The sequence below is a fragment of the Psammomys obesus genome, unplaced genomic scaffold (assembly GCF_907164565.1).
Source record: "Psammomys obesus unplaced genomic scaffold, mPsaObe1.curated_primary_1811, whole genome shotgun sequence".
Lineage (NCBI taxonomy): Eukaryota > Metazoa > Chordata > Mammalia > Rodentia > Muridae > Psammomys > Psammomys obesus.
In genome coordinates, this window is record NW_026585895.1 from 11,408,305 (window position 1) to 11,432,499 (window position 24,195).

The window sequence follows — 24,195 nt, forward strand, 5'->3', positions numbered from 1 at the left end:
TCTGTGCTGTTGAGCGACCTCTTGAGTTCCCATCTGTAGACCTTTCCAGACTGTTATTACATATATTCCTTGCGTAAGGACCTGCGTCACAAGTTCCTCAAGGGCAAAGGATTTTATCTGGATTGCTCTTCACAGCTCCAAACAGAGATCTCTGCCTGGGATGGAGTAGGGAAGGTGTTCAAGAACACAAATGTATATGAACAACAAAATAGAAATAGAAACTCTAGATTTTTCAGTTATTATAGATATTATAGATAGTGGATATGGTGATACCTTAGTTTAGAGAAAAAAATGTGATGACAGTAATAGAGAAGAATGTTATTTTGTTTTGAGTTTTTATCTTATAATGGGCTGGGTAAGGACTGGGTAATAGGTGATGCTACAACTTGGTTTATGTTTGTCTCCTGTATCAGTTACTCCTCTTGTGGTAACAAACTAATTGACAAGAAGCAACTTAAGGGAGGGCTTACATTGGCTTACAGCAACAGGGATATAGTCTGTCTCGGGGCCAGGAAGCACAGTGGAAAAACCATGAGTTCGCATTGTATAGGCAGCCAGGAAGTGGAGAACAGGCAGGAGTTTAACAATAAAACCTGAAGTCCTACCCCAAGAAACTCACTTCCTCCAGCGAGGCTCCACCTCCTAAAGGTTCTACAACTCTGTGGAAACAGCAATACCCTGTTGGTCTTTAATGACATAAAGTCAGGAGGTGGTAGAACCTTTGAACTGTCAGAAGGAAAAAAAAATAACACTATTTTTTTTTTCTATTTATTTTAGTTAGCCTGGCGAACACTCACGTTTTCCGAGTCTTCCCCTTTGTGCGGGCTAGCCAATCCCGTCGGATCGTGAAGCCCACTTCTCAGCAACGGGATAGTAGGTAGCACCTCTTCTGGAATGGAAGGCAGAAGCCTGATGGCCTGGTGTGACTTTTGGTACACTCTTTCTGCAGAGAGAGTTGCCCTGGGAAGCTACTTTAACTCTGTTGCGCGCTCCTTTGTACAGCTCAGAGGGTTCCGGTTTCTAAGAAGGTGAAACAGCACTAAGTCATTAGGTCATCAGGGGCGCTGTTCTCCAGAGATCGAGGTTGGGTTCCGATACAGTAGTCTGTTCTCCAGTGAAGTTTGTTAGGAAAGAGAGATGGGTGTGGTGCTGTTCATCTGTAGCCCCAGCTACTCGGGAGTCTGACGTGGGTGCGTAAGTTAGCTCACAAGTCTGATAGGTGTTTGGGCAAGAGTCCCCATGCCGAAAACCGAAGGTAAAATCCGCGAAGCCCAACCTTTGTGCGAAAGGTTCCAGCGGCAGCTTTCCTATACTCAAAGTCACGTTAGTTTTGAACTCTCACCATTGCGTATTTCATGGACTGACCGTCCTTTCAACGTGTGAAGTAGCAGATACTCACAAGGGTTTTCCCTTAACCCTGTCTGCTTTATCACAGGGATGTTCGGATTACGATTTCTGTGGCTCCTATCTACCCGGCTAGTTCAGTTGGGCCGTAGGAAAACTATCAAGACTAGGCAAATTAGCTATTTCCTGGGAATAAGCATTGCCCTCCCGATTCTTCACTGTGAGCTGGAAATGGAGTGTTGTCATTTCAGTGGTTCTCACCCTCCTAATGCAGTGACCCTTTAATCCAGTTCCTCATGGAAGTGTATTAAGTGTTGACCCCAACCATAAAATTATTTCATCGCACCCTCATAGCTGTAGTTTCGCTACTGCTCTGACTCTTAATGTAGCTATCTGATAGGCAGGATATCTCGTAGTCAATCCCAGTGAACAGGTCGTCTAACCCAAAAGGAGTCGGGAGCCTCAGGCGGAGAGCTACTGCGTTATTAGGTAAGTGTCAGTACCAGTAACTGTCCACTCGAGAAACTGCCAGAACCACTGGGTCTATTTATATGACCTGCTTGGTCAAGGCACTTAAAAGTCGGTCAAAAGGGTTGCTAGGGAAAATACAGGTGCAAAGGCGAGGGTAATTGACTCAAGGACTTGATGGTGTGAACTTAAGGGAATGGGTAGATTGGAGAGGGGAGAAGTAGCTACATTTGGCCAAAAGACAGTGATAAGTTGAAGCTGATTCCACTACTGCACGTTGGGGGAAATTTTCAGTTATTATTGGAGTGACTGGTTGCTGGGAGAGAGGGGCTATTTGGTATTCTTGAGGTTTTTTTTTTTTTTCCTTTTTCTTTTCCTCTTGTTTTTTGTTCTCATAAGCAGCAGTGTGAACCCAGCTACAGAATTTCATTACTGAAGAGCAACAGAGTATTACAGAGGAATTACTTGGTTGTACTTTCCTGTGAGTTACATTGATGTCTATTTTACAAAGAAGTGCATGGTAATGATCTTTTTTTGTTTTGTAGACAGGGCTTCTCTGTGTACCGTTGGCTGTCTTGGACTGGTTTTTGTAGACCAGGCTGGCCTTGAACTCACAGAGATACACCTGTCTCTGCCTCCCTGAGTGCTGGGATCACAGGCGTGAACCACTGAGACCAGCTGAGAGTAACGATTTTTTTAAAAAAAGATTTATTTATTTATTATATTTATAGTGTTCTGTACTGCATGTATGCCTGAAGGCCAGAAGAGGGCACCAGATCTCATTATAGATGGTTGTGAGCCACCATGTGGTTGCTGGGAATTGAACTCAGGACCTTTGGAAGGGCAGACAGTGCTCTTAACCGCTGAGCCATCTCTCCAGCCCGAGAGTAATGATTTTTAAATGACAACAAAACCAAAGACAGGTTGGAGCTCTAACACTTTGTTCAGAATCACTCCCATAGAAAAATCTTAATGCAATTTTATGATAATCATTGGTTGTGAGTCACTATTCAAAAAGGAGTCTGACAGAAAGAGAACAGTTTTAGATCTGTGAGATGGCTTAGTGTGGAAAGGTGCTTGCTGCTAAGCCTCATGATCTGAGCCCCAGAACCAGGAAAGTGGAAGCGGAGAACTGGCTCTGAGATGTTCTTTAAATTCACACAAACCTTGGTATGGGTAAGCAAATCCACACATGCGCACATACAATAGATAATACACTTTTTTTTTTGAGACAGGGTTTGTTGGTGTAGCCCTGGGCTGCCCTGGATTTGCTGTTTTAAAAACCCAGATTTTGCAGTGAGGTTAGGGCTTGAAACTTGTCTTCTGTAACCAAACTTTCTTTTGCCAGATTGCTCTTTTGATACTATCCTGTCATCTGCAAACTGGGGAAAGCAAACAATTGACATCTTTTCCTTTTATTTGCAACTGGTTTGTTTGAAAAAAAAAAAATGTATTTTTGGACATTCACTGCAACAAATACTTGAAGATCATTGAAGAATTCCTTATTAAAAATATAATATCCCCCCCTCCCCAGTGGAGTTCATAGTGCAGTCAGCACGTGTGGAGACTTCGTACATACGTTTGATTTTATCCTGGCAATAACCTCGTCAGAGGGAACGCGATAGTCTCATTTTATAACCAGGAGGGAATCATGTCTTCCAAATTCCCGAGGCCTCTGTTCTTAACCACGCTGAGGAAAGGGACGTTCGCGTGCAGCAGTAGGGGCTGAGGCGGTGACTCTTTAAATGCTTTCTGTACTTCTCTGGCTGCTAGGGGTGTCTCGGATCCTAAGTTTTCCTTGGTCCAGCTTCCCTTGAAGAAAGTTTACTGGCCTCTCATCGTCAGCCCGTCTGAAGGAAGTTACTGGAAAGGGGAGGCGGACGGCGCCGTGCGGGTGGCGGGAGGCAGATCCTGGTGCGGTCAGTCAGGGTCAAAGGAGAAGGAGCGGGAGACCCGAGCCCGATCACTGGAGCGGAAGGAAACCCGGAGGCTCCGCCGAAGCCCACGTGTAGAGACGCGGAAGCTTGGCTCTGGTAAGCGCCCGCCCCCTCGCAGGCCCCGCCCACCCGGGCCCCCGGCATCCGGGCCAATGGGTGTGACCCTGTGGGGGGCGTGGCCTGCGCACAGGTGCCGCCCCGGCCCGCCCGTTCCGTCGCCTTTGCTGTCGTGCGTGCTGCTCGGCGGAGGGCTGGGCCTGCGCTCTCTCCGCCTTCTTCCCCACCTCCGGCTGCCGGCGACACCGGGTTTTGCAGCCCCGGACCCCGTGCGATCGTTAGCCTGGTGCACGGTGAGTTCCCACGGGGACCCCACGGGCGCCCGGGCCAGTGACTCGGAGGCTGGCGTCAGGCCGGAACCTGGCCGCGGGGATGGGCTGAGGGCAGCGGACAGCATGGAGCGTGTGGATGAATGAGGCGCCCTCGGACTAGGCCGCGCGGCCACGAGATCGGCCCTCGCCGCGGTCTGGGGAAAGCCTTGCCTCAGGGCGGGACGTCAGGGCCCGGTCAGGAGGGGAAAGGAGTTGTGCAGGGGTCCAGCTCTGCTGGCCCGCCGGTCCGCCCCTTGTAGGCCACAGGTCTGGACTGGCCCTCCCCATGCAGCTGTTCATTGGAGGCCTGGAGTTTGGCCCGGAACAGGTGTCAAGACCCTAAAAAGGGAAATCCTTGGCCTCTCGGTCTGGAATTACAGGTTGGAATATCACTTCTGGAGGGGGAGGGGAGAGGAGCTCAGCGTGGCTCTAGGAGGTTAAGAGCCAGCCAGAAGGCAGGGGCAGTTTTAGTTTCCAGCTTCTAAGACGAATGCTTGCTGTTTCTCATTGGTTCCTATTGCAGTGTTAATTAAAGTGGGATCAGTTTTGCATAGTGGACCTTGGAGCCAGAACGAGCAAGGAAAAGACAAAGTTTAGACTTGTCAGTCAAAAGGAAGGTTGAAAGTATTTGAATTGGGGCTGTATATCGTATTGGCAGAGCACTTGTTTTTAGTATACGTGAAAGGTCTGGGTTGGATTTTAAAAAGAAGTGAGGTGAGCGCCTTCGAAGTGTCCAGTGTGTATAGAGTGTGGGTTTATAAGGCCTCATTAGCCTTACCCACGGTGTCAAAGGTGAAAAGGTCTGGGTTAGAAGGACCTCTAGGCCTATTGGTGGCCATCAGTGTGATGGACATTTGAGTTGTGGAGAAAGGTGAAAGGGCAGGTCCCAGGTGATGGAGGGATGGGTGGTGAGAAGTGACTTGGTTGCTGGTGTTCCTGGAATGGGCTTTCTTGCCTTGTGTCTCTGCCCCTGCTTCCTTCATACACTGTGACAGGTTAAGAAGGTGGCTGTCAGCGGCCAACATGGAAGGCTGGAACTAGGCTTTATGTTTATCTTTGAGACCTGCTGCCTCAGGATTCCTCAGAAGTGACTCTTGGACAGATTTTAGAATCAGATCTGTTTAAAGAGGTCCCCCCCCCCACGTTGAAAACAGAATGGGAGGGGTTCGCTCTTTCAATTTTAGTTGTGGACTGATATGTACAGTAGTGCTTTATTTTCTATTACCCTGTAATATATTCTATATAGAGAAATGTGTTTTGTTTGTACATGTAGTTTTAAAAGTTCATTTTGACATTTTAGATGCCCCCCAAAAAGGGAGGAGATGGAATTAAACCACCCCCAATTATTGGAAGATTTGGAACCTCACTGAAAATTGGTATTGTTGGATTGCCAAATGTTGGGTAAGTAAAGATAAAATTGGGACTTTTCTCGTTTTTATTTTATAAACTTTCGGGTCCTGTTGTAGAAATAGAAAGTCACAAGGCAGTAAGAATTCACATTGACATAAAAGGGCTAGAACATTGTTACAAAACTAGGCTTTAACATGTGCTTTATTTAATTTTAGGGTTTTTTTTTTTTGGCACATATTGAATCAAGTTGTTTACATTGTTTTGTTAAACGTAGAGGAAGAAGTAGTGAGAGCTAAAATATTAATGAGGCAAATCAGCTCCATTTGCTTGAAAGGTTGGGAGAGGCATAGTATTGCGCCTGCTTGGAATTATACTTCCTACCTAGGCCGTCACCAGGAGCCTTGTAGTAGAACAATTCAGGAAATAGTTTTAAAACCTCTTTATAAAGCTCTTGAGAGATGATGAGGTTGCCAGGTAGGTGACTCTCTGTTGGGGAAAGAGGTGACTACTTTGAATATGCTGTTGGAAGGTGGGCAAAGGGCTTTTGTTACTGCATGTTTGAAGGCCGAGACAGGGACTCCACAGAGCAAGCTGCCTAGCCAGTCTGTGGAAATGGTGAGGTACAGGGACTCCACAGAGCAAGCTGCCTGGCCAGTCTATGGAAAATCGTGAGTGCTGGGTTCAGACTCTGCCTCAGGAAGTAGGGTGGCAAGCATCTGAGGAAGACGTCTGAACCCAGCAGCAGGCTGCCTGAGTCTCTACACACTTGAACAGGCAAACACATGCTATATACATGTATAAACAACAAAGTGTTTGAACTTGGGAATTATAAGAACAGAATATTGAACTTTGTCATGTCTTTAAGACATGACAGATACTTTAACAAATATATTGACCATATATTCGAACATAAGGCAAGGATAGCAGATATATGTAGGCTTTATCATACAGCTCTTTGCACATGTAACTTAAATGGTCAGTGTCTGCTCTTTTTGTTATGTCACCCACTTTAGCCAGGGATGTTGGTCACTTCTTCATCCTGCACCTGAGAGGCTAATACAAGAGCAATACTGTGAGATTGAGTCCAGCTTGGGTTACAGAGAGATCTTTTCTCAAAAGAAACACGTACAGAGACGTGATCAGGGTAACAGACATAGCATGGGTTTATGAAGATCACTAGGGCATTTTAGGATGTGCCTTAGGTCTTTAGATCAGTGGCAAATAGAACAACCGCATTGTTCTCTGTGCTCTTCAGAGCTTCTGTTGGAGAGTCCTCAGTGAATGGAGCTTGCTCAACCACCCCAGTTCTTAGATTCTTGTAATGTAAAACACAAGCAAATGTGGCTGTCCTAATTTCAGTTTCTCCTAGAGTGGGTTATATTTTTGAGGGTTTCCTGTTATACCAGAGTCTGGTTGTAAAATGATAATAAATAAAGAGTTGAAATATAGCAAAACAAGTAATTAAGCCAGGTATTGTAGGGTACTATCAATACATTTGAAAGCAAGATCGATTATAATGTTTGCAGAGAATTTTTCTGCACCAGTAAGAAGGTTTTTAGATATTAGCATTCATCTCTTTGGAATCAGTGCTGTCAGAGCATCTTGACTTCAAACGGGACTAATTGAAAAGGGCCATTTTAAGATCTTAAGTGTTTTTTATGTAAGGTTTCTTTTGGGGTGTGGTATAGAGTATAATAATTAGTATCTGTGAAAATAACCTAAAAGATTTTATTATAGTGTAAATAGGAATTTTTGCTTTCAACTTCAAGATAGTCCTCTTCTTCAGCTCTGTTGAGGTATGTTTTACATACAGTGAAATGTAACTTAGAAATTTTTAATTACATTTTTTAAATTTTGTTTGTGCCTGATGACACAAATCCTGGAAATGAGAGGCGACCTATGGAAGTTGGGTCTTCTACCATGGGGCTTAGGGATTGAGTCAGGTCATCAGGCTTGGTGGTAGGCACCTCTGCGTGCTCAGCCATCTTGCTGGCTTGAATTTACTAAGTTTTGATGAGGAGCTCCTGAAGATTTAATTCACAGCTTGCATGAAAATTTATTTATTTTAAAGTGGTAGTTTATTTAGTGTGGGCAATTGTGTTTGGTTGTAAAGAATGTTCTTTTTATTTAACTGTCTCAGGTAGTGTTTGCTGTATGAAACACAAATCTTGACTATTTTAAGCAAGGCAAAAAGACAATAAAAGAATTGAAGGAGTGGACACCTAGATTTCAGAAGGTCAAGTCCACTACGTGAACTGGGTGATTCTTATCTCTTGATACCTAGCCTGTTATTTAAATTCCTGGCTAAGGAAGTCTAATTAGCTTCACCTAGTGCTGGATAGGTTTACAAGAACTAGATTGGAGGTCCAGGGTTGGTTTCTGAAGGATGGATCACTGGTTGAAAATAAGGACATTCGGCGGGAGGCTGGAGGCCAGAGGGCCGGCCCTACAGCTGCCGGCATGGAGAGTCTGCATGGAGTCCCATTCTTAGTGCTCTCATGCCCTAACTTGAAGCTGAAGAAGCCACGTTGGGTGCACATGCCGTCGGCCATGACGATGTACACCTTGGTGGTAGTGTCTTACTTCCTCATCACTGGAGGAATAATCTATTGCGTTATCATTGAACCTCCAAGTGTTGGCTCAATGACAATGAACATGGGCATCAGAGACCAGTAGCTTTTCTGGCTTACAGAGTAAATGGACAGTATATTATGGAAGGACTTGCGTCTAGCTTTTTGTTTTCAATGGGAGGCTTAGGATTATGAAACCAATCCAATGCACCAAATATTCCAAAACTCAATAGGTTTCTTCTTCTTTTCATTGGCTTCGTCTGTGTCCTCCTGAGTTTCTCATGGCTAGAGTATTCATGAGATTGAAATTGCTGGGCTACCTGATGGGCTAGTGCCTCTTGAGGAGAAATCAGTGGATCCTGGTCTGCTCCCATTAATAAAGCTTTGAAGGCTGAACCACTCCCGTGTGCAATGTGGAAAAGAATGAAAAGCAGCATAAAAGCAGCAGTGAGTGACACCCTAGCAAGCATGTGAAAACTAGGACTGGAATTCCTGGTATCAGAGACATGTTTGTTACAGTATTTTTCCTGCTGATCTATTCCAGTCTACCAGCTATGTCAAGTGGCATTTTCTTTTTAGTTTTTTATTTCTTAAAGAAAACATACTCCACTTCTAAAACTTTGGTATTGAATAAAATGATTATTTTTTACAGTCCCCTTATCATTTTTTGGATATGATATTTCTGATTTTCAGAAATTAATGTTAATGCAAATCGAGAAATATTCAAGAGCTGAGATAGTTGGATGACTGGTCAGTCCCTGCAGTTGTGCTTTATCTTTAAATGGTGTAGGAGACCGTTTCCTGGACAACATGATGTGTGAAAGGAGCAGAAGTAAATGATTTTTCTAAGTAAAAACAAAAAAAAAAAAAAAAAAGGGGGAAAAGAAAATAAGGACATTCAATTTAGAAATTGCCCTAGTTACTGCTGCTTTGATGCAGCACCACAGCCAGAAGCAACCTAGGGAAGAAAGGGTTTGGGGTTTTTTTTGGCTTACGTATTCTGAATCACAGTCCATGGCAAGAAGCTAATGCGGGGACTCAAGCTAGGTGGTACCTGGAAGCAGTTGCTGAGGCAGAGGCCATGCAGGAGTGCTACTTGCTGGCTTGCCATCATGACTTGTTTAGCCCGCTTCTAGAACCCAGGAAGACCTAGCCAAGGGTGGCCCACCCACAGTGAGCTGGGCCTATCCTCATGAGCCACTCAGTAAGAAAATGCCCCTCAGGCTTGCTTACAGTTAATCTTAGAGAGGCAGTTTCTCAGTTGAGGTCCCCTCCTCTCCAGCTTGGGTCAAGTTGGCATAAAACTATCCAGGACAGAAAACATCTAAAGAATATCAAAGCAGACGCTGAGACTTTATGGCCAACTGTTGGGCAGAATGCATGGAATCTTATGTAAGAAGTGGGAAAGAGTAGGTTATGGAGAGGACAGGAACCTCACAAGGAGAGCAACAGAACTAGAAGATTTGAACACAGGGGTCTTCCCAGAGACCCATACTCCAACCAAGTACCAGGCATGGGGATAACCTAGAACCCCTGCGCAGATGTAATCCATGGCAGTTTAGTGTCTAAGTGGGTTACATAGTAATGGGAAGAGGGACTGCCTTCGACACAATCGGATAGGCCTGCTCTTTGATCACCTCCCCCTGAGGGGAGAGCAGTCTTACCAGGCCACAGAAGATGACAAGGGAGCCACTCCTGATGTGATCTGATAGATTAAGATCAGATGGAAGGAGAGGAGGACCTCCCCTATCAGTGGACTTGGTGAGGGGCATGCATGAAGAAGGGGAAGGGAGGGTGGGATCGGGAGGGGAGGAGGGAGGGGCTTATGGGGGGATACAAAGTGAATAAAGTGTAAAAAAATAATAATAATAAAAGAAAAAAAAAGAATATCTTGATATTAGAGAGTTAAGAAAACTTGCTTTTTTAGTATGTATCTGGAAAGCTAATTACTGGAAGCCAAGAGGTCACATTTATAGCTAACCTGAATTTTGTAATTTTTGTTTGTTTTTGAGACACTGTGTAGCTCTGGATGTCCTGTAATTCACTCTGTAGACCAGGCTGACCTCAAACTCACAGAGATCTTCCTGTGTCTGCCTCCTGAGTACTGGGATTAATAGCATATACCACTGTGCCTAGCTGGTGTCTTGTGTCATTTGTGACAAAGTCTCGTTCTGTAGCCCATGCTGACTTAGAATTTACCAGGCAGCCCAAGCTGTCCTTGGGTTCCCAGGAATCTTCTTTCCTGAGCCTACTGAATGCTGGGACTCTATATAGGATTAAGTCCCTTTGCCCAGAAAGCTAATGTGATATTTATTGAACAGTTACTATATGCACGTCTCTGTTCTGAGTGTTTTCTACTTGAATTAGCTATTTGGCATCCCCGATTAGACTTTCAACTCCAAAAAGGAAGGGATTGGTTTGTTCCTGTTTATTGGCATATTTCTAAGTGCCTAGACTGGTGTTAGTAACATAGTGAACACCCAATAATTATTTGTGGAAGACAGTAATTATTTGTGAATGGGATAATTTCCCCCCTTTGATAGCTGTATGTAAGCTTTGTGATAAAGAGACATGTTTTAATGCTACTTTTAATGAAGAAGAAACTGTATCAGGCTAAGAGGATGGAGATTTAGTTTCTAATTCTGTTTCTTACCACAGTGGTCCTTTGTTAATTGCCTTTTGTATTATTGTGAATGTAAGGCTTAGATAGAAGCTCTTGGGGGAAACTATGTTTTAGACTTGTGTCAGGACTAGATCTTGTGTGGCATCAGGCTGAGTTATGGACATTAGAATATCCCAGATAACCTTGGCCTAAAGAGTTTATTGTGTGTTTTGCACACAATAAAATAACATGTATTTTCAGCCATAGTGGTTGCTGTAGTCCTAATGGCCCTTCTTTATGATAGACTTAGGGAATCTGTGTTCTTACCAGCTCATTGCTCATCAGTTCTGAGGACTGTAGCCTTTTCCTATGGCCTAGGCTGCTATGGATTCCAGACAGCTGGTTACTCAAAGTGTCAAAGGACCAAATAATTTAGCTGTATTTTTCTTTAAACTGCAGTACTATACTTGCGTTATCATCCCTTTGCCAGAATGTAGTCAGAAGTTAGTTGCAAGGAAGGTTAGGAAATCCATATTTTAACACACACACACACACACACACACACACACACACACACACACTCTGTCTCTCTCTCTCTCTTGCATACACATGTGAATACATGTAAACATGTGGAAGCCAAAAGTTGATGTAGGGTGTTTGCTGTAATTGATTTCCACCTTCTTTTTTTAAATTGAAATTTTCTTCATGCAATATATTTTGATCCTATATTTTCCTTTTCATAACTCTTCCAAGATCCTCCCCACCTCTCCCACCCATCCAGCTCTGTGCTTTATCTCTCTCTTTAGAGAATTAACAGACAAAACAAACAAAACAGAAAGAAAAAAAAAAAAAAGAAAAAGCACATAAACATATCCATGCTGAGACGCACAAACACAGAATTGGAAACCATATATAAGCAAGAGACTGGTAAGGTTAGAAAATGCCCGCATAAAGCGTTATGAGACAAAAATCTCCCAGAATGTCATTGAGTTTGTTTTGTGTTAGCCTCCCTTAAGTGTTTTTCTACCTCGTGAGACTCCATTGGAGAAAACTCTTTGCTTGTGTGGTTGGCACTTGGAGAGGGCTTCTGGGTTAGGGGTGGGGCTCATGTCTACTTCCTGCCAGCACAGGGAAACCACTTGCTTGGACCTTGCAGGCCCTGTGCATGCTGCCACCGTCTCTCGGCGTTCTAGTGTGGCAGTTCTGTCTTCTAGGAGACACTGTTTCCATGGTGTCCTCCATCCCCTTGGCTCTTAAGGGAGATTAGCCCTTAGCCCTGAAGGGAGAGATTGATGACAATATCCCAGTTAGACTGAGTCGAAGGTCTGTGTCTGTATAGTGTGTAGTGTTTGTCCCGTCTGCAGGAGGAAGCTTTTCTGATGATGGCTGAGCTAGACAGTGATCTGAGTCCAGGTCAGGTGTGTGGCTACTGGGGATCCCAGGTAGAATTGCTTCTACATGTAGGTGGCTGGCACAGAGGAGTAGGGCGAGCTAGAAGGGAGGGCTAAGAAGGTCCATAGGAAGGAGAGAGAGAAGCTGGGTCTGCCTCAAGCTTTGGAGGAGTCGCTGGAGAATGGGGGCTGTGTGCAAGTATGAGCCTCTGCAAGCTGTCTGCCACAGACTGGGGCCACACCTACTAGTGTCGCAATCTGGAACTGCAGCACAGAGGGAGAGGGGTCTCAGGCTGTAACCATTCAGGGAGAGGAAGCTGCAGTTGCCAGTTTTTGTACACAGTGGTCATTCTGCACTTGGACCCCCGCTCCCTGAAGGAAGGCTTTGCCATTCTGTAGAGCTGGGCCCGTGTAGGAACAAGTTTGCCACTATAAATCCTACAGCAGTCACTATTAGTTATGGTTTGTTAGTCGAGCACGGAATCTAGCCCACGTCTCTAAAACCTGACTTTATGCCATAGATCTGAGTATGTTTAAAACGTGGGCTTATACATTGGCAGATCTTGAAAGAGGCCTGATAATGCCCACTTTTACTCTCTGTAATGGAATATACGCAGGCATTCGAAGGCCACTGAGTCGACTAGCGGTGTTCCTGCCACCATGATTTGTGCCTATTTTAGCACACATTTCTACTTGACTCTGAAATGTTTCGTCTGAATGTGATGTAAGCACAGTATTTGAAGTCTGATGGGTAGGTGCACTTCACTGTCTTGTTAAAACATATTTCTCACTAGTAGCACTAAGGTAAGCTTTGATTGTTATCTTTTTTTTTTCCATCCCATTTTTATAGGGCTCTCAGAATTAAATAAAAAAAGGACTGGTTCATTGGTTAAAAGTTTAATCACATGTGCTGTGGTTAAGTATGATTTTTCTCCCCTGATGAATAAGCTAATTAGACCTCATTCGAAGAGACAGTTTTTCCTTAAATTTTTTTGGGGGAGGTGGCGAGAGAAAAATAATTTTCTTTAATTCCACCATAGTAACACAACTATTATACTTTTTGAGTATTTTTTTTTTAATCAAATTTAGCCCATATGCAAACATTTTTACATGATCACGTCTAACCAGGGTCTGTAAGTGCTGGCCTCATAATTACCGACATCCTTAGCCACTTCCTTAAGTCCAAAACACATTGTAGCACAGTAATTCTCACTTTAAATTCCTTGTGCTCTCGGTCTGTAGCAAGGGAAGTCACAACAGTGAGGTCTCGACAGCAGTTGCAAGCAAATAAGCACGGCCTTAAAAGTCCCATTTTGTTTCAGATTTTACTCTGCTTTTTGGCACATTTAAAAGCATGGCTGCTGTTCTGTGGCTGGCTTCATCACCTGAGTACATATCACTTGATATGAATCAGGTAATTGGAAAATTACTCAGTTTATTCCATATGAATGCACTTTTTCTCTTAAATCATGTAGTTAAAAATTTACATTTTTACTTTTATAATTCATAGTTTGAGGCTTATCAGTAAACCTTGTGTGGTAACAGTTAGAAGGTAGTGTGAGTTCTTACCTCCTGTTTCTTTGGAGACAAATAGCAGCCACTCCTCAGTTTGGAATGCTTTTGAGCACTTGCACTAACTTTCAGTGTGCCTTATTAGAGAAAGTTATGTAAGATATAGGTGAAATGATGCTGGCATTATGGGGTACATTGTGAAAAGAATATGTCTCATGACATACAAACCCAAGCTACTTCTATATCAAAGGTTCTTTGGGGATGTTCTATTCACATTCCAAATTAGACTGGAATAGGGAATATAACTTAATTATAAAATTATAAGTTCTGTATCAAATGTGATATTTTTATGTTAGTAAAAATGTTTCTTCTCCCTTCCCAGATTTGTCCTTTTAAATTTTGAGCTCTGGTTTGTGTCAGATGTGTTTTCTTACCAATTTAAGAATTGACTGAAAGTGCTTTTCTATTTTAGGAAGTCCACCTTCTTCAATGTGTTAACCAATAGTCAGGCTTCAGCAGAAAACTTCCCTTTCTGCACTATTGATCCTAACGAGAGTCGAGTGCCTGTGCCAGATGAGAGGTTTGACTTCCTTTGCCAGTACCACAAGCCAGCCAGGTAAGACATAGATTATGCCACTATTTATTTGCTCATAGATTGGGTAAATATGTATATTTGATATGTTCAGAATCAAGTTTTTTTTAAATATAGCATTACTTTGGATGATTATAAAAGCAATGAAGAAAAAAGGAAGAAAGAAGTCTTTTTGTTATGCAGTTATTTTTTCAGAGATTGTGAACTAGAGGGAGAAATTAGCTTATGTTATATAAGCTCATAATATTCTAAGGATATGCATGTGTTATAATAGAAAAAGGTATGTTATGCTGATCTCAAATTTATTGACAGTTATTTCTGGGTAGTGGAATTTTTAGACAATTTTTGTTTGTTTTACTTGTTTATTAACATACGGTCTAACTCGGAAGCCCAGGCTGACCTTGAACCTCAGGCCTCTTGCCTCCGTTTGGGATACAGTGCTGGCGTTTATAGGCGTGCAACACTCCAGCTGTGCGGGTGATTTGTACCGTACAGTTGTCCTTGACTGGGGTATTAGTTCTTAGACTCTAGAGGTGGCAAAAGTTGCTCACCTCAAATGCACATATCCTTTGGACCACCTCTTATATATTTCACATCATCTCTAGTTTACTTAGACAGCTCATTTAAATTTTATATAAATACCTGTACTATATTGCTAGGGAATAATGACAAGAAAAAATCTGCCTGCTCGTTACAGGTGTGGTTCCTTGTGAATACTTTTCCTCTGTCATCAGTCCAGTGTGAGCTTATACAACCTACAGTACATAGTACTGTTCCCGTTAGGTTTTGTTTTGAGACAGGGTCTTACTTTGCAGCCCTGCTGACCTGGAATTCATTTTGTAGACCAGGCTGGCCTCAAACCCACAGAGATCTGCCTGCCTCTGCCTCCTGAGCGCTGGGATTAAGCGACTGCGCCACCACAGCTGGTTCTAAGTGTCTTCTCGGCCACTGCTTTTTCATACAAGTAGTATTTTGGCCTTACAAACTTCAGAGCATCGGCTTCCTTTCAGTGTCTCTATTGCCAGAAGAGCCTTTAATCAGTGTTTATTTTTATTTTATACAAGGAGGGAATTCAGTGGGGAGAGACAGCAGCATGGTGGGAGCTAGGCTTCGACAAGGCTGCCTGTTGCCAGGAGTACAGCTGCACAGCAGCAGGGCCAGACAGGAGGGTCTGCAAATTCAGCAGTAACCTGATAGAGTCAAGAGAGTTGTTGCAAAGAGGGATTCAGCAAACCTGTGGCTATACTGAGGGTCACAGGAGCCAGGCCTCTCAGTGTTGGAAAAAAGCAGGGCAAATACAGATAAGGAGAAAGCCAGCATGGACTCTACGGTGCTGGGCAATATTAGAGAGCCGGTGGCCTGTAATACACGTCCAGAAATAAATACAGAAAGTTATTAATACTCTAGGAAAAACACACATCCTGTGTTTATGTGTATATACTCAGCATACAGCACAGGACATACCTGTGTGCTCAACGTCCGTATTCTTGTTCTGTCACAGTACAGGGAGAAGGGGCTTTCCCTCCTTGCTGTATCTGCTTTCTGTCTTTCTGCCCTACAATGAGTTATCTTACTTTCTTCTTACTAAGGTTCATTTTGTCTAATTAAAGGTAAAATATATAGGTAAAAAATAACTTTCTAGATTAACAATACAAATTGAACCTATTGTTTTTATTTTTTATTACCTATAGTACTATGTGCATATACAGTACTTTTCATTATCTATTATGTTGATTCACAAAACAGTTTTATTCACTCTTGAAGTGCTAATAAATACCAGGTTTCTGTTTTTGACCCTAGATTCTGCTGAATCCCAAACATCTAGCCACCTGCTTGATTTTGGTTCTTCTTATGTCCGTGTGCCAACAGAACTGTTAGTGAGATTACTGATAGGGGTTTTAATTTCAGAAATAGTTTCCTCCCTCATTTTCCTAGGTAAGAAAGTCTCAGTGTGGCCTGCGAAGATGACTCAGTGGGTAAGATGCTTGCATCAATACCCAAGTTCAGTCTCCAAAACTTACATTAAAAAAAAAAAAAAGCTGGGCAGAATGGGGGTGCACCTATAATCCCAGCAGTGCGTGGCACAGATGGATTTCTGGGTCTGGCTGGTCACTAGCCTTGCCTACTTGGCAGGCCTCAGATCATGTGAGAAACTCTTTCTCAAAAGCCACAAGGGATGATAGTTGAGGACTAATCCCTGAGATTGACCTCTCCCTTCCATGGTCCACATGCACACGCTCAGAAACGCATGTGCATGCTCACATACACATGCACAGAAAAAGGGACATGGCAGGTGGCTCAGTGACTGAAGTGTTGGCCACCCAAGTGTGAACACTAGAGTTTGGATCTCCAGCACTCATGCAAATGCAGTGTACTGAAGGTGGAGACAGGGGATCTGGAGGAAGCTGGCCAGCAGACTGAGTTTTGAGTTGTTTGTTCTTTGAAGGACCTGTCTCAGTGAGTAAGGCAGATAGATCGTGATTGAGGAGGACTCCCAGTGTTCACTTTGTGCCACACCCGCACTTGAAAACACCTCTCTACACATGTTCCTGTGTGCACGCACACACACACACACACACACACACACACACACACACACACGCTTTCACCCACATCTGGACTCTCAACACCCACATGCACACACAATAGAGGGGCTGTGAGATGGCTCAGCCGGTAAAGGAGGCTACCATCAAGCCCAGTGACATGAATCTAAGTTCGATCTCAAGGACCCACATGGTGCAAGGAGAGGACTGACTCTTGGCAGTTTGTCCTCTGACTTCCACTACTGAGCTGTGGCACATGTTCCCCTCATACACATTAATAACAATGTGAAAGAGTAATAGAAAGATGTTACAATGTATAAAAAGTTTGTTTATTTGGGGGCTTGTAATTTATCAGGTTATTATGTACTTTCCAGACCTTGTTTCAAGAAGCAAATTAGTTTATTTGAAATGTTTGGAGAATTCAGTTGATTGATAAGCAGGTTTTTATAATAAAATTATCTTTTGTATTTCAGCAAGATCCCTGCTTTCCTAAACGTGGTGGATATTGCTGGCCTTGTGAAAGGAGCTCACAATGGACAGGGCTTGGGGAATGCCTTTTTATCTCACATTAGTGCCTGTGATGGGATTTTTCATCTAACGCGTAAGTACGGTTGTTTGTTTATTAAGACAGATGTGTGTGTTTTCCTGTATTGGCCCAGCGGAAATGAGTGGTTTATAGAGGGTAGCTGTGCTTTGCAGGATAAATCATGAGTTGGGTTTTTGGTTTCTAACCTTAATGTTCCTGTTGTTTCCCCCATAGCAAGCGTATACCTTGATGCTATAGTCTGGTCGAATGTTATCCCTTATTCTGAATTAGAGACCTGACTTGGGATTAGAAAGGCATTTTGACTTTTTTTTTTTTAATAGTGCTGGGTTGAACCCAGAATTGTGCATGCTTATTAAGAGCTCAGCACAAGGCCTTATATAAATTTATATATATAAATTTATATGTAAGTGGCAGAGGTTCTTGCAAGGGATTTTACTCTTCTACTTTGAAGTTGAGATGCTGAAGACAGCTCTCCAGCAAACCCGAATAACCCTTGATCCTCTATCTCCATTCACTGCCAGTGTCAGGTCCCTGGAACAAAAACTTGGGAGATTTGGGCTAATTACAATATTTTATGAGTCTTTTAAGTCCTGTCTAGATCTACTCTTTTGTTTCATGTCACTTGTGTTACTGAATCACAGACAGTTTAGGCTGGAGAGATGGCTCAGAGGTTAGTTGTGCTTCTGTTCTTGCAGAGGACCTGGGGATGTTCACAGCACTCATCTCAGGTGGCTAAGAACTTCCGTTATCCATCTGTAGAGGACCTGGAGCCTTCCTTTGGCTTTCACAGGCACCGTCACACCTGTGGCACACATACCTATAAACATGCATACTTAAGAGAAATCCACAAAAAGCACCTGAGATTTGGTGATTCTCTCAGGTAGAAAGTCAGTAGAAAGAGTTTTATGGGTCCAGGGAGATGGTGTGAACCTGCGAGCCCTGTGCTGGGGGCGTGGGAACAGAACATATCTCTTGGGCCGGTCTCTCTGGCCAGTCACTCAAGCCCATCAGTGAACTTTCGGTTCAGGGGAGACCGTGTCTCAGAAACTGCGGTGGAGATGATTGAAGAAGACATCTGATGTCAGCTGCTGGCTTTCCCACCCGCTGGCCTCCTCATAGGCCCCTCACAGGTCAACATACGCACGAAGACTTTCTCATTTACCGTCAGCTTACTTTACCCGTGACCACTAAGGAAGATCCTGGGTTGTTAAACACTCACATTAGGGGTCTGGAGAGATGATTCAGCAGTTGAGAGCATGTGCTGAGCCCCGGGAGACACAGTTTGCTGCCTAGAGCTACCTCAGGCTGCTTAGGCCCACCTGCAACTCTAGGTGATCTGACACCTCTGACCTCCAGTGGCCCCTTTGCACGTGTGCAAACCCACACACAGATGCACACACACATACACATAATTAAAGTAAAGTAAATCTTAACACACACAGAAGCCTCTTGGGGGATGGCTGTATAGCTCTGTGGTAGAGAATTTGCCTAGCATGTGTAAAACTGTTTTGTGTACACCGGTGTTCTGCCCCAGCAAAAGAGAGTTTCTGGTGTTTATAAAAAGTACTGGAAATTCATATTACAAAGAATAATTTAGTAGATTAAACTGCTCTTGAAAATAAAATAAATATTTCTTATGCTTGTGGAAGATGTATTGTTGGGAACATCTGTTTGTGCCAGTTTGTTTATTTTTAAATCTTTTGAAGCTAATTATCCAAAATGCCTTTTCAGGTTACTTATTTATATGAACTGAGGCAGCTTTTTAAAATTAAAAAAAATTACCAAAGCCTTCATTCACTTTGAATCAAAAATACAAGTGATATGCAGAGTAGTTTTGAAGTAGCTCTGTAGGTGTAACTGCTTAGGAGCTCACTGAGGCCTGTCCTAGCTTCAAGAGAAGTCATTTATATGATGCCATAAATAGAAAAGAAAAAACATGATCGTGTTAGTTTACCACAGCAAAGTTTTTTATTTGAGGCTAAAATGGTTTGAATGAACATGGTGCGGTGTTTGTGTGTATGTGTGGGTTGCGGGTGTGCACGAGCGTGTATGTGATGACGGGATCAAATCCTAGCCTCTGCATGGTAGTCCTACCACTCCCTATCATACCCGACACCGTCAGCCTACCTGTGTGTTTTAGAATCACACTGTGTGACCGCTGGCTCCCACAGAGAGCCATAAAACTGTGATCTGTGTTTCTGAACCCTAACTTCCCATGTGAAGTGAGGACAGCAGTGCTCTGCTCCCTACGCCATTACTCTAGTTGATATACGAGGTGTCGTTAGCACACGCGAACTGTTCATAATGCTGCTTTTTTGTGAATATAGGTTTCATTTGATTTTAAATGTCTTTTGAGATATTGTCTTACTGTGTAGCTCTGACTGGCTTGAAACTCACTGTGTAGACCAGGCTGCTCTTAAATTCTCAGAGATCTGCCTACCTCTGTCTCCTGAATGCTGGGATTAAAGGCATGTGCCACTGTGCTCATGTGTGAATGTTGATTTTTAAATGTCAATGTATTTTCTCTCTTTAAATATTAAAAATTATGTTAATGTGCATAACATTTGATGTTTTAATCATTGTGAGGTGTAAAGGTCAGTGTATGTATTGAGCAGATTCCAGTCGTTGGATAGCCAGTATCACCATGCATTTTTGGAGACCTTGAAAAATGTTCATGCTTATGCTCTCTTTTAGATTTTCAAGAATACATGTTTTGTTCACATTGTGTGTGTGTACTGTGTGGACGACTGGCTCCATGAGGTTGGAAGACTGCACTAGATTCCCTAGATGTCTAGCTATGTGTCTTTGTGAACTGCATGCCAGTGCTGGGGATAAAACCCAGCTTCTCTGTAAGAGCAATACGCGCCTTCAATTGCTGAACTTTCTCCCGCTCCAAACATTTATTGTTTCTAGATGTAGGTGTTTTGCATATATGTATGTGCACCGTGTGTTGGCCACAGAGACCACAAGAGGGTAGCAGATCGATCCTCTAGACCTGGAGTGCAGATGCTTTTGAGCCTCCATGTGGGTGCTAGGAACCAACCTTGTCCTCTGCAAGAGCAGCAAGTGCTCTGACCAGTGAGCCAGCTCTCCAGCCCTTTGACGGGACTTCTTAACCTCAGATTGAAACTGCACACCTGTTGAACTGCACTGCAGAGTGCTCTGATTCCCTCCCCCACTAGTTCCTAACAACGACCGTTTTCCATTTGATTGTTTGTTTGTTTTTAATTTTTTTTTTTTTTTTTTTTTTTTGAGACAGGGTTTTTCTGTGTAGCCCCGGCTGTCCTGGAACTTACTTACTCTGTAGGCCAGGCTGGCTTCCAACTCAGATATCTTCTTGTCTCTGCCTCCTGAGTGCTGGGATTAAAGGCTTGTGCCACCACTGCCAGGCTGAATTTGACTGTTCATATGTGTCTTAGTCAATGGATCATACAGTATTTTCTTTTTTTGAAACTGGTTTATTTCATGCTTCATCATTATTTAACTACTATGTCATTGTTCTTGGGTTACAGAATAGCTTCCTCTTTCTTTCTTTCTTTCTTTCTTTGGTTATTTATTTTATTTATTTATTATGTAGAACTTTAAAAATTGCAGATGTTGCTAATGAATGTTTTTATCACACCTGTCTTCTTTTGTTATACACCTGGTATTTCTCAAAGCAATAGACTTAGCAGAAGGGTTAGTAAGTGAGGGATATAGAACACACGTTTAAAGCTCTATCAGACCCAGGCTCCTTTCCATTCCTAGGAGAGTTTTAACTTTCTAACATTAACTTTTGAAAAATACATAAAACAGGTTTTAAATATATAATAGTAGGGTATACATTGATAAACATTGTTCTTATATAATTTATGATTTTCTTTTTAACTTTTATACGTAATGGTACTTACTAGCTTCCTGGCTTTATTTTTTCTTTATTTATTTTTGTTTTGTTTTTTGTTTTTTGAGACAGGGTTTCTCTGTATAGCCATGGCTGTTCTGGACTCACTTTGTAGACAAGGCTGGCCTCAAACTCACAGAGATCCACCTGCCTCTGTCTCCCAGAGTGCTGGGATCGCAAGCATGCACCACCGTGCCTGGCTTGTTCTTTTTTTAAGACAGCCTTTCATATAGCCCAGGCTGGCTTTGATCTCACTGCATAGGCAAAGATGACCTTGAACTGATCCTTCTTTCCCTACCTGCTGAATGCTGGGGTTACAGACATGTACCACTGCTCCTGATGTATGTTGTGCTGGGATTCGGGTGCCAGACAAGCATTCTTCCGGTCGAGCTATCAGGATCCTCTCCGGCTTCCTAATGAAGCATTTATTGGGAAACTTTCTTTAATGGCCAGTTAGTTAATAAATACATTGCTCCACTGTATGTAGTGTGGATGTGTAGTTGAGGATGTGTGTGTATGTGTCCTCTGTGTGTTTGCAATGATTGGAAGGTACAATGTCATGCTGGCTCTAGGGCCATAATCGAAAACTCTTAGTTGGCTAATCTCTGCCCCAGTTTCTTCATACACTCTAGGCTCTTAACCACTGAGCTACCTCTCCAGTTCCTACTGTGTAGAAACTTTATTTTCATGTAATCCCATCTGTTGATTGTTGTTGGGTTTGGCTCCTGGGCTCCATGTTCTGCTCAGGGAGTTCTTGCCGACCCCAGGGTCTTGAAGAGAATTCCCTGTAGATTTCTCCTAAAAGTTTTAGCATTTTAGGTTTTAAATTAAGATCTTTGATTCATTTTGAATTGATTGTTGTACAGGGTGAAAGAAATCAAGCTTTTCCAGCACTATTTGTTGAACAGGCTGTCCTTATCCAGGGTCTGTATTTATTTCCTTTGTCAAAATTATGAGGGTATAACTTTTTTGTTGTTTTATTTCTGGATCCTCTAGTCTGTTCCATTTGCCTAACTGTCCATTTTTATACCAGTCCCAGGCTGTCTTTGTCACTGAAGTCTTCAGGAATAATTAGGCCAGGTATTGTAATATCTCTAGCAGTGTACTTTTTTTTTTTAAAGATTCATTTATTTTATTATTTATATAGCATTTTGCCTGCATGTAGGCCTGTACACCAGAAGAGGACATCATCTTAGATGGTTATGAACCACAATGTAGTTGCTGGGAATTGAACTCAGGACCTTTGGAAGAACAGCCAGTGCTCTTACCTGAGCCATCTCTTCAGCCCCTCTAGCAGTGTTCTTACCTTTGGTTATTCATGGTCTTTTGTGGTTCCATGTGAATTCTTGAGTTGAATTTCTAAGTCTGTGAAATATGATATCAGAGTTTTGATAGGTAGATTAATTTTGGTAGTATAGCCATTTTTTTTTCAATATTAATCTGTCAATCCAGAAGCATAAGATATCTTTCCATCTTCTTCGACTTCCCTTTTCAGTGTCCTTCAGAGGCTACCTTAAGCGCATTGGCCTTCTGACTAATCTAGAGGAGTCAGTGAACTTCAGGTTCTCTGAGAGACTCTTTCTAAAAAGTGAAAAGTGGAGCATGAGTGAGGAAAAATACCCACTGGAACCTCTGTCTTCCACGTGTGCACACGTGTGCACCAGCACGCACATATGCAAACACCAACAGTTACAGGCACCCCGCACACATACAAACACAGGAAGTAGAGGGCGCACAGAGTGTCCATTCTGATCTCTGCCCGCACTGCATGGAGCAGGTGGGGGCCTATATACCATCACATGTACACACACACACACAAGAAAAAAAGGAAAAAATAGAAAACCTGCCTATAGTAAGTGTCAAATTGATCAATGCCACATAAAATTAATGATATAGAATATCAAAATAAGTTACAGGGATAAACTGCACTAGGTTATATGAATATCAAGATTAAAGAATATACTTATATTTTAAAGTAATAGATACATTATTTTATTCAGGAAAGTACATAGCCTCATAAGCATGTAAAGGAATGTAAAGATACTTGATGGAAGAAGACTGAGACAAGAGTGAACAGTTAACATTTCAGCAGTCCAGCTTGGAGGCCTCAAGAAAGGAAGGAAGAAAGGAAGGAAAGAAGAGAGGGAGAAAGGGAAGGAAAGGAGAGAAGGAGAAAGGAAAAGGAGGAAAAAGGAAAGAGGGAGGAAGAAGGGAGGGAGTGGGTTTCGTAATTCAGACGTGAGTGGAAAGTTGATGAGAAGTTCCCTGATTTTTCTACAGATTTTGAGTACTGCTCATTTATCAGTGTTCTGAAACATTACTATTATCCTCATTTTCCAAAGCTCTAAAAAAGACTGTTTTGAGATGGGAGAATGAAAGCCATGAATAGCAAAGACATTTGCTGTGTACTGTGTTGTAGCTAATTTGAGAGGTATGCATGACACAGGTTTGAAAGCCAGTAAAAAAAATTCTTATTCTTTTTGTGAGAGAAGGAAGATGGTAGGGGGTGGGGATAGAAATGTAGGTTTATATGTGGTAGACCCTTCCTAATTCAATACTTATGTCTTAGACATTTGTTTTGATTCGATGTTAACTTTTAACTTTCTTGACTTGTGTGTGCAGTCAGACATCTATGAGCCGATCAGCTCATGGATGAACATTTGATTGCTTAATGCGCCTTCTCTCAGCAGCAGGCGCCTCTCCACTGTCTCTCAGTGTTATGTATATCACAGAGGTCTGCAGTTGACAGTGAAATGCTGGGTGCCCCTTGCAAATATAAAGTATGCTAGTTTTGGTACACAGAAATGCATTACTTTCATTCTCTTATAATAATTATAATATTAAGCTCAAGACCTCTTTTTGCCCAGTAATTTACTCTTTTTAATTTTATGTTCGGTGTTGATTTGGTAGAGTCTATTTTAGGAAATAGAGCATTTCAGATTTTAAAATAACTGCTAGTTGTGCCATGGGATTCTGTTTATCTGTTTGTCTCTCTGTCTGCCTATATCCATCTATCTGTCTGTCTGTCTGTCTGCCTGCCTATATCTATCTATCTATCTATCTATCTATCTATCTATCTATCTATCTATCT

The 24,195-nt window shown here is 42.6% G+C and overlaps 1 protein-coding gene and 1 pseudogene across 1 annotated transcript in view; both read left to right on the top strand.

The window, feature by feature from the left end:
- Positions 1-3,962: 3,962 nt before the first annotated feature.
- The window catches only part of Ola1 (Obg like ATPase 1), a 112,571-nt gene continuing 92,338 nt past the window's right edge, over positions 3,963-24,195 (top strand). Inside the window, exons 1-4 of the mRNA XM_055600775.1 lie at positions 3,963-4,099; positions 5,418-5,518; positions 14,015-14,158; positions 17,151-17,278. Coding sequence (XP_055456750.1) covers positions 5,418-5,518; positions 14,015-14,158; positions 17,151-17,278 — 373 coding nt within the window. The 5' untranslated portion in view covers positions 3,963-4,099. The remainder of the gene's footprint in view (positions 4,100-5,417; positions 5,519-14,014; positions 14,159-17,150; positions 17,279-24,195) is intronic.
- Positions 7,928-8,369, top strand: LOC129671672 (oligosaccharyltransferase complex subunit OSTC-like; annotated as a pseudogene).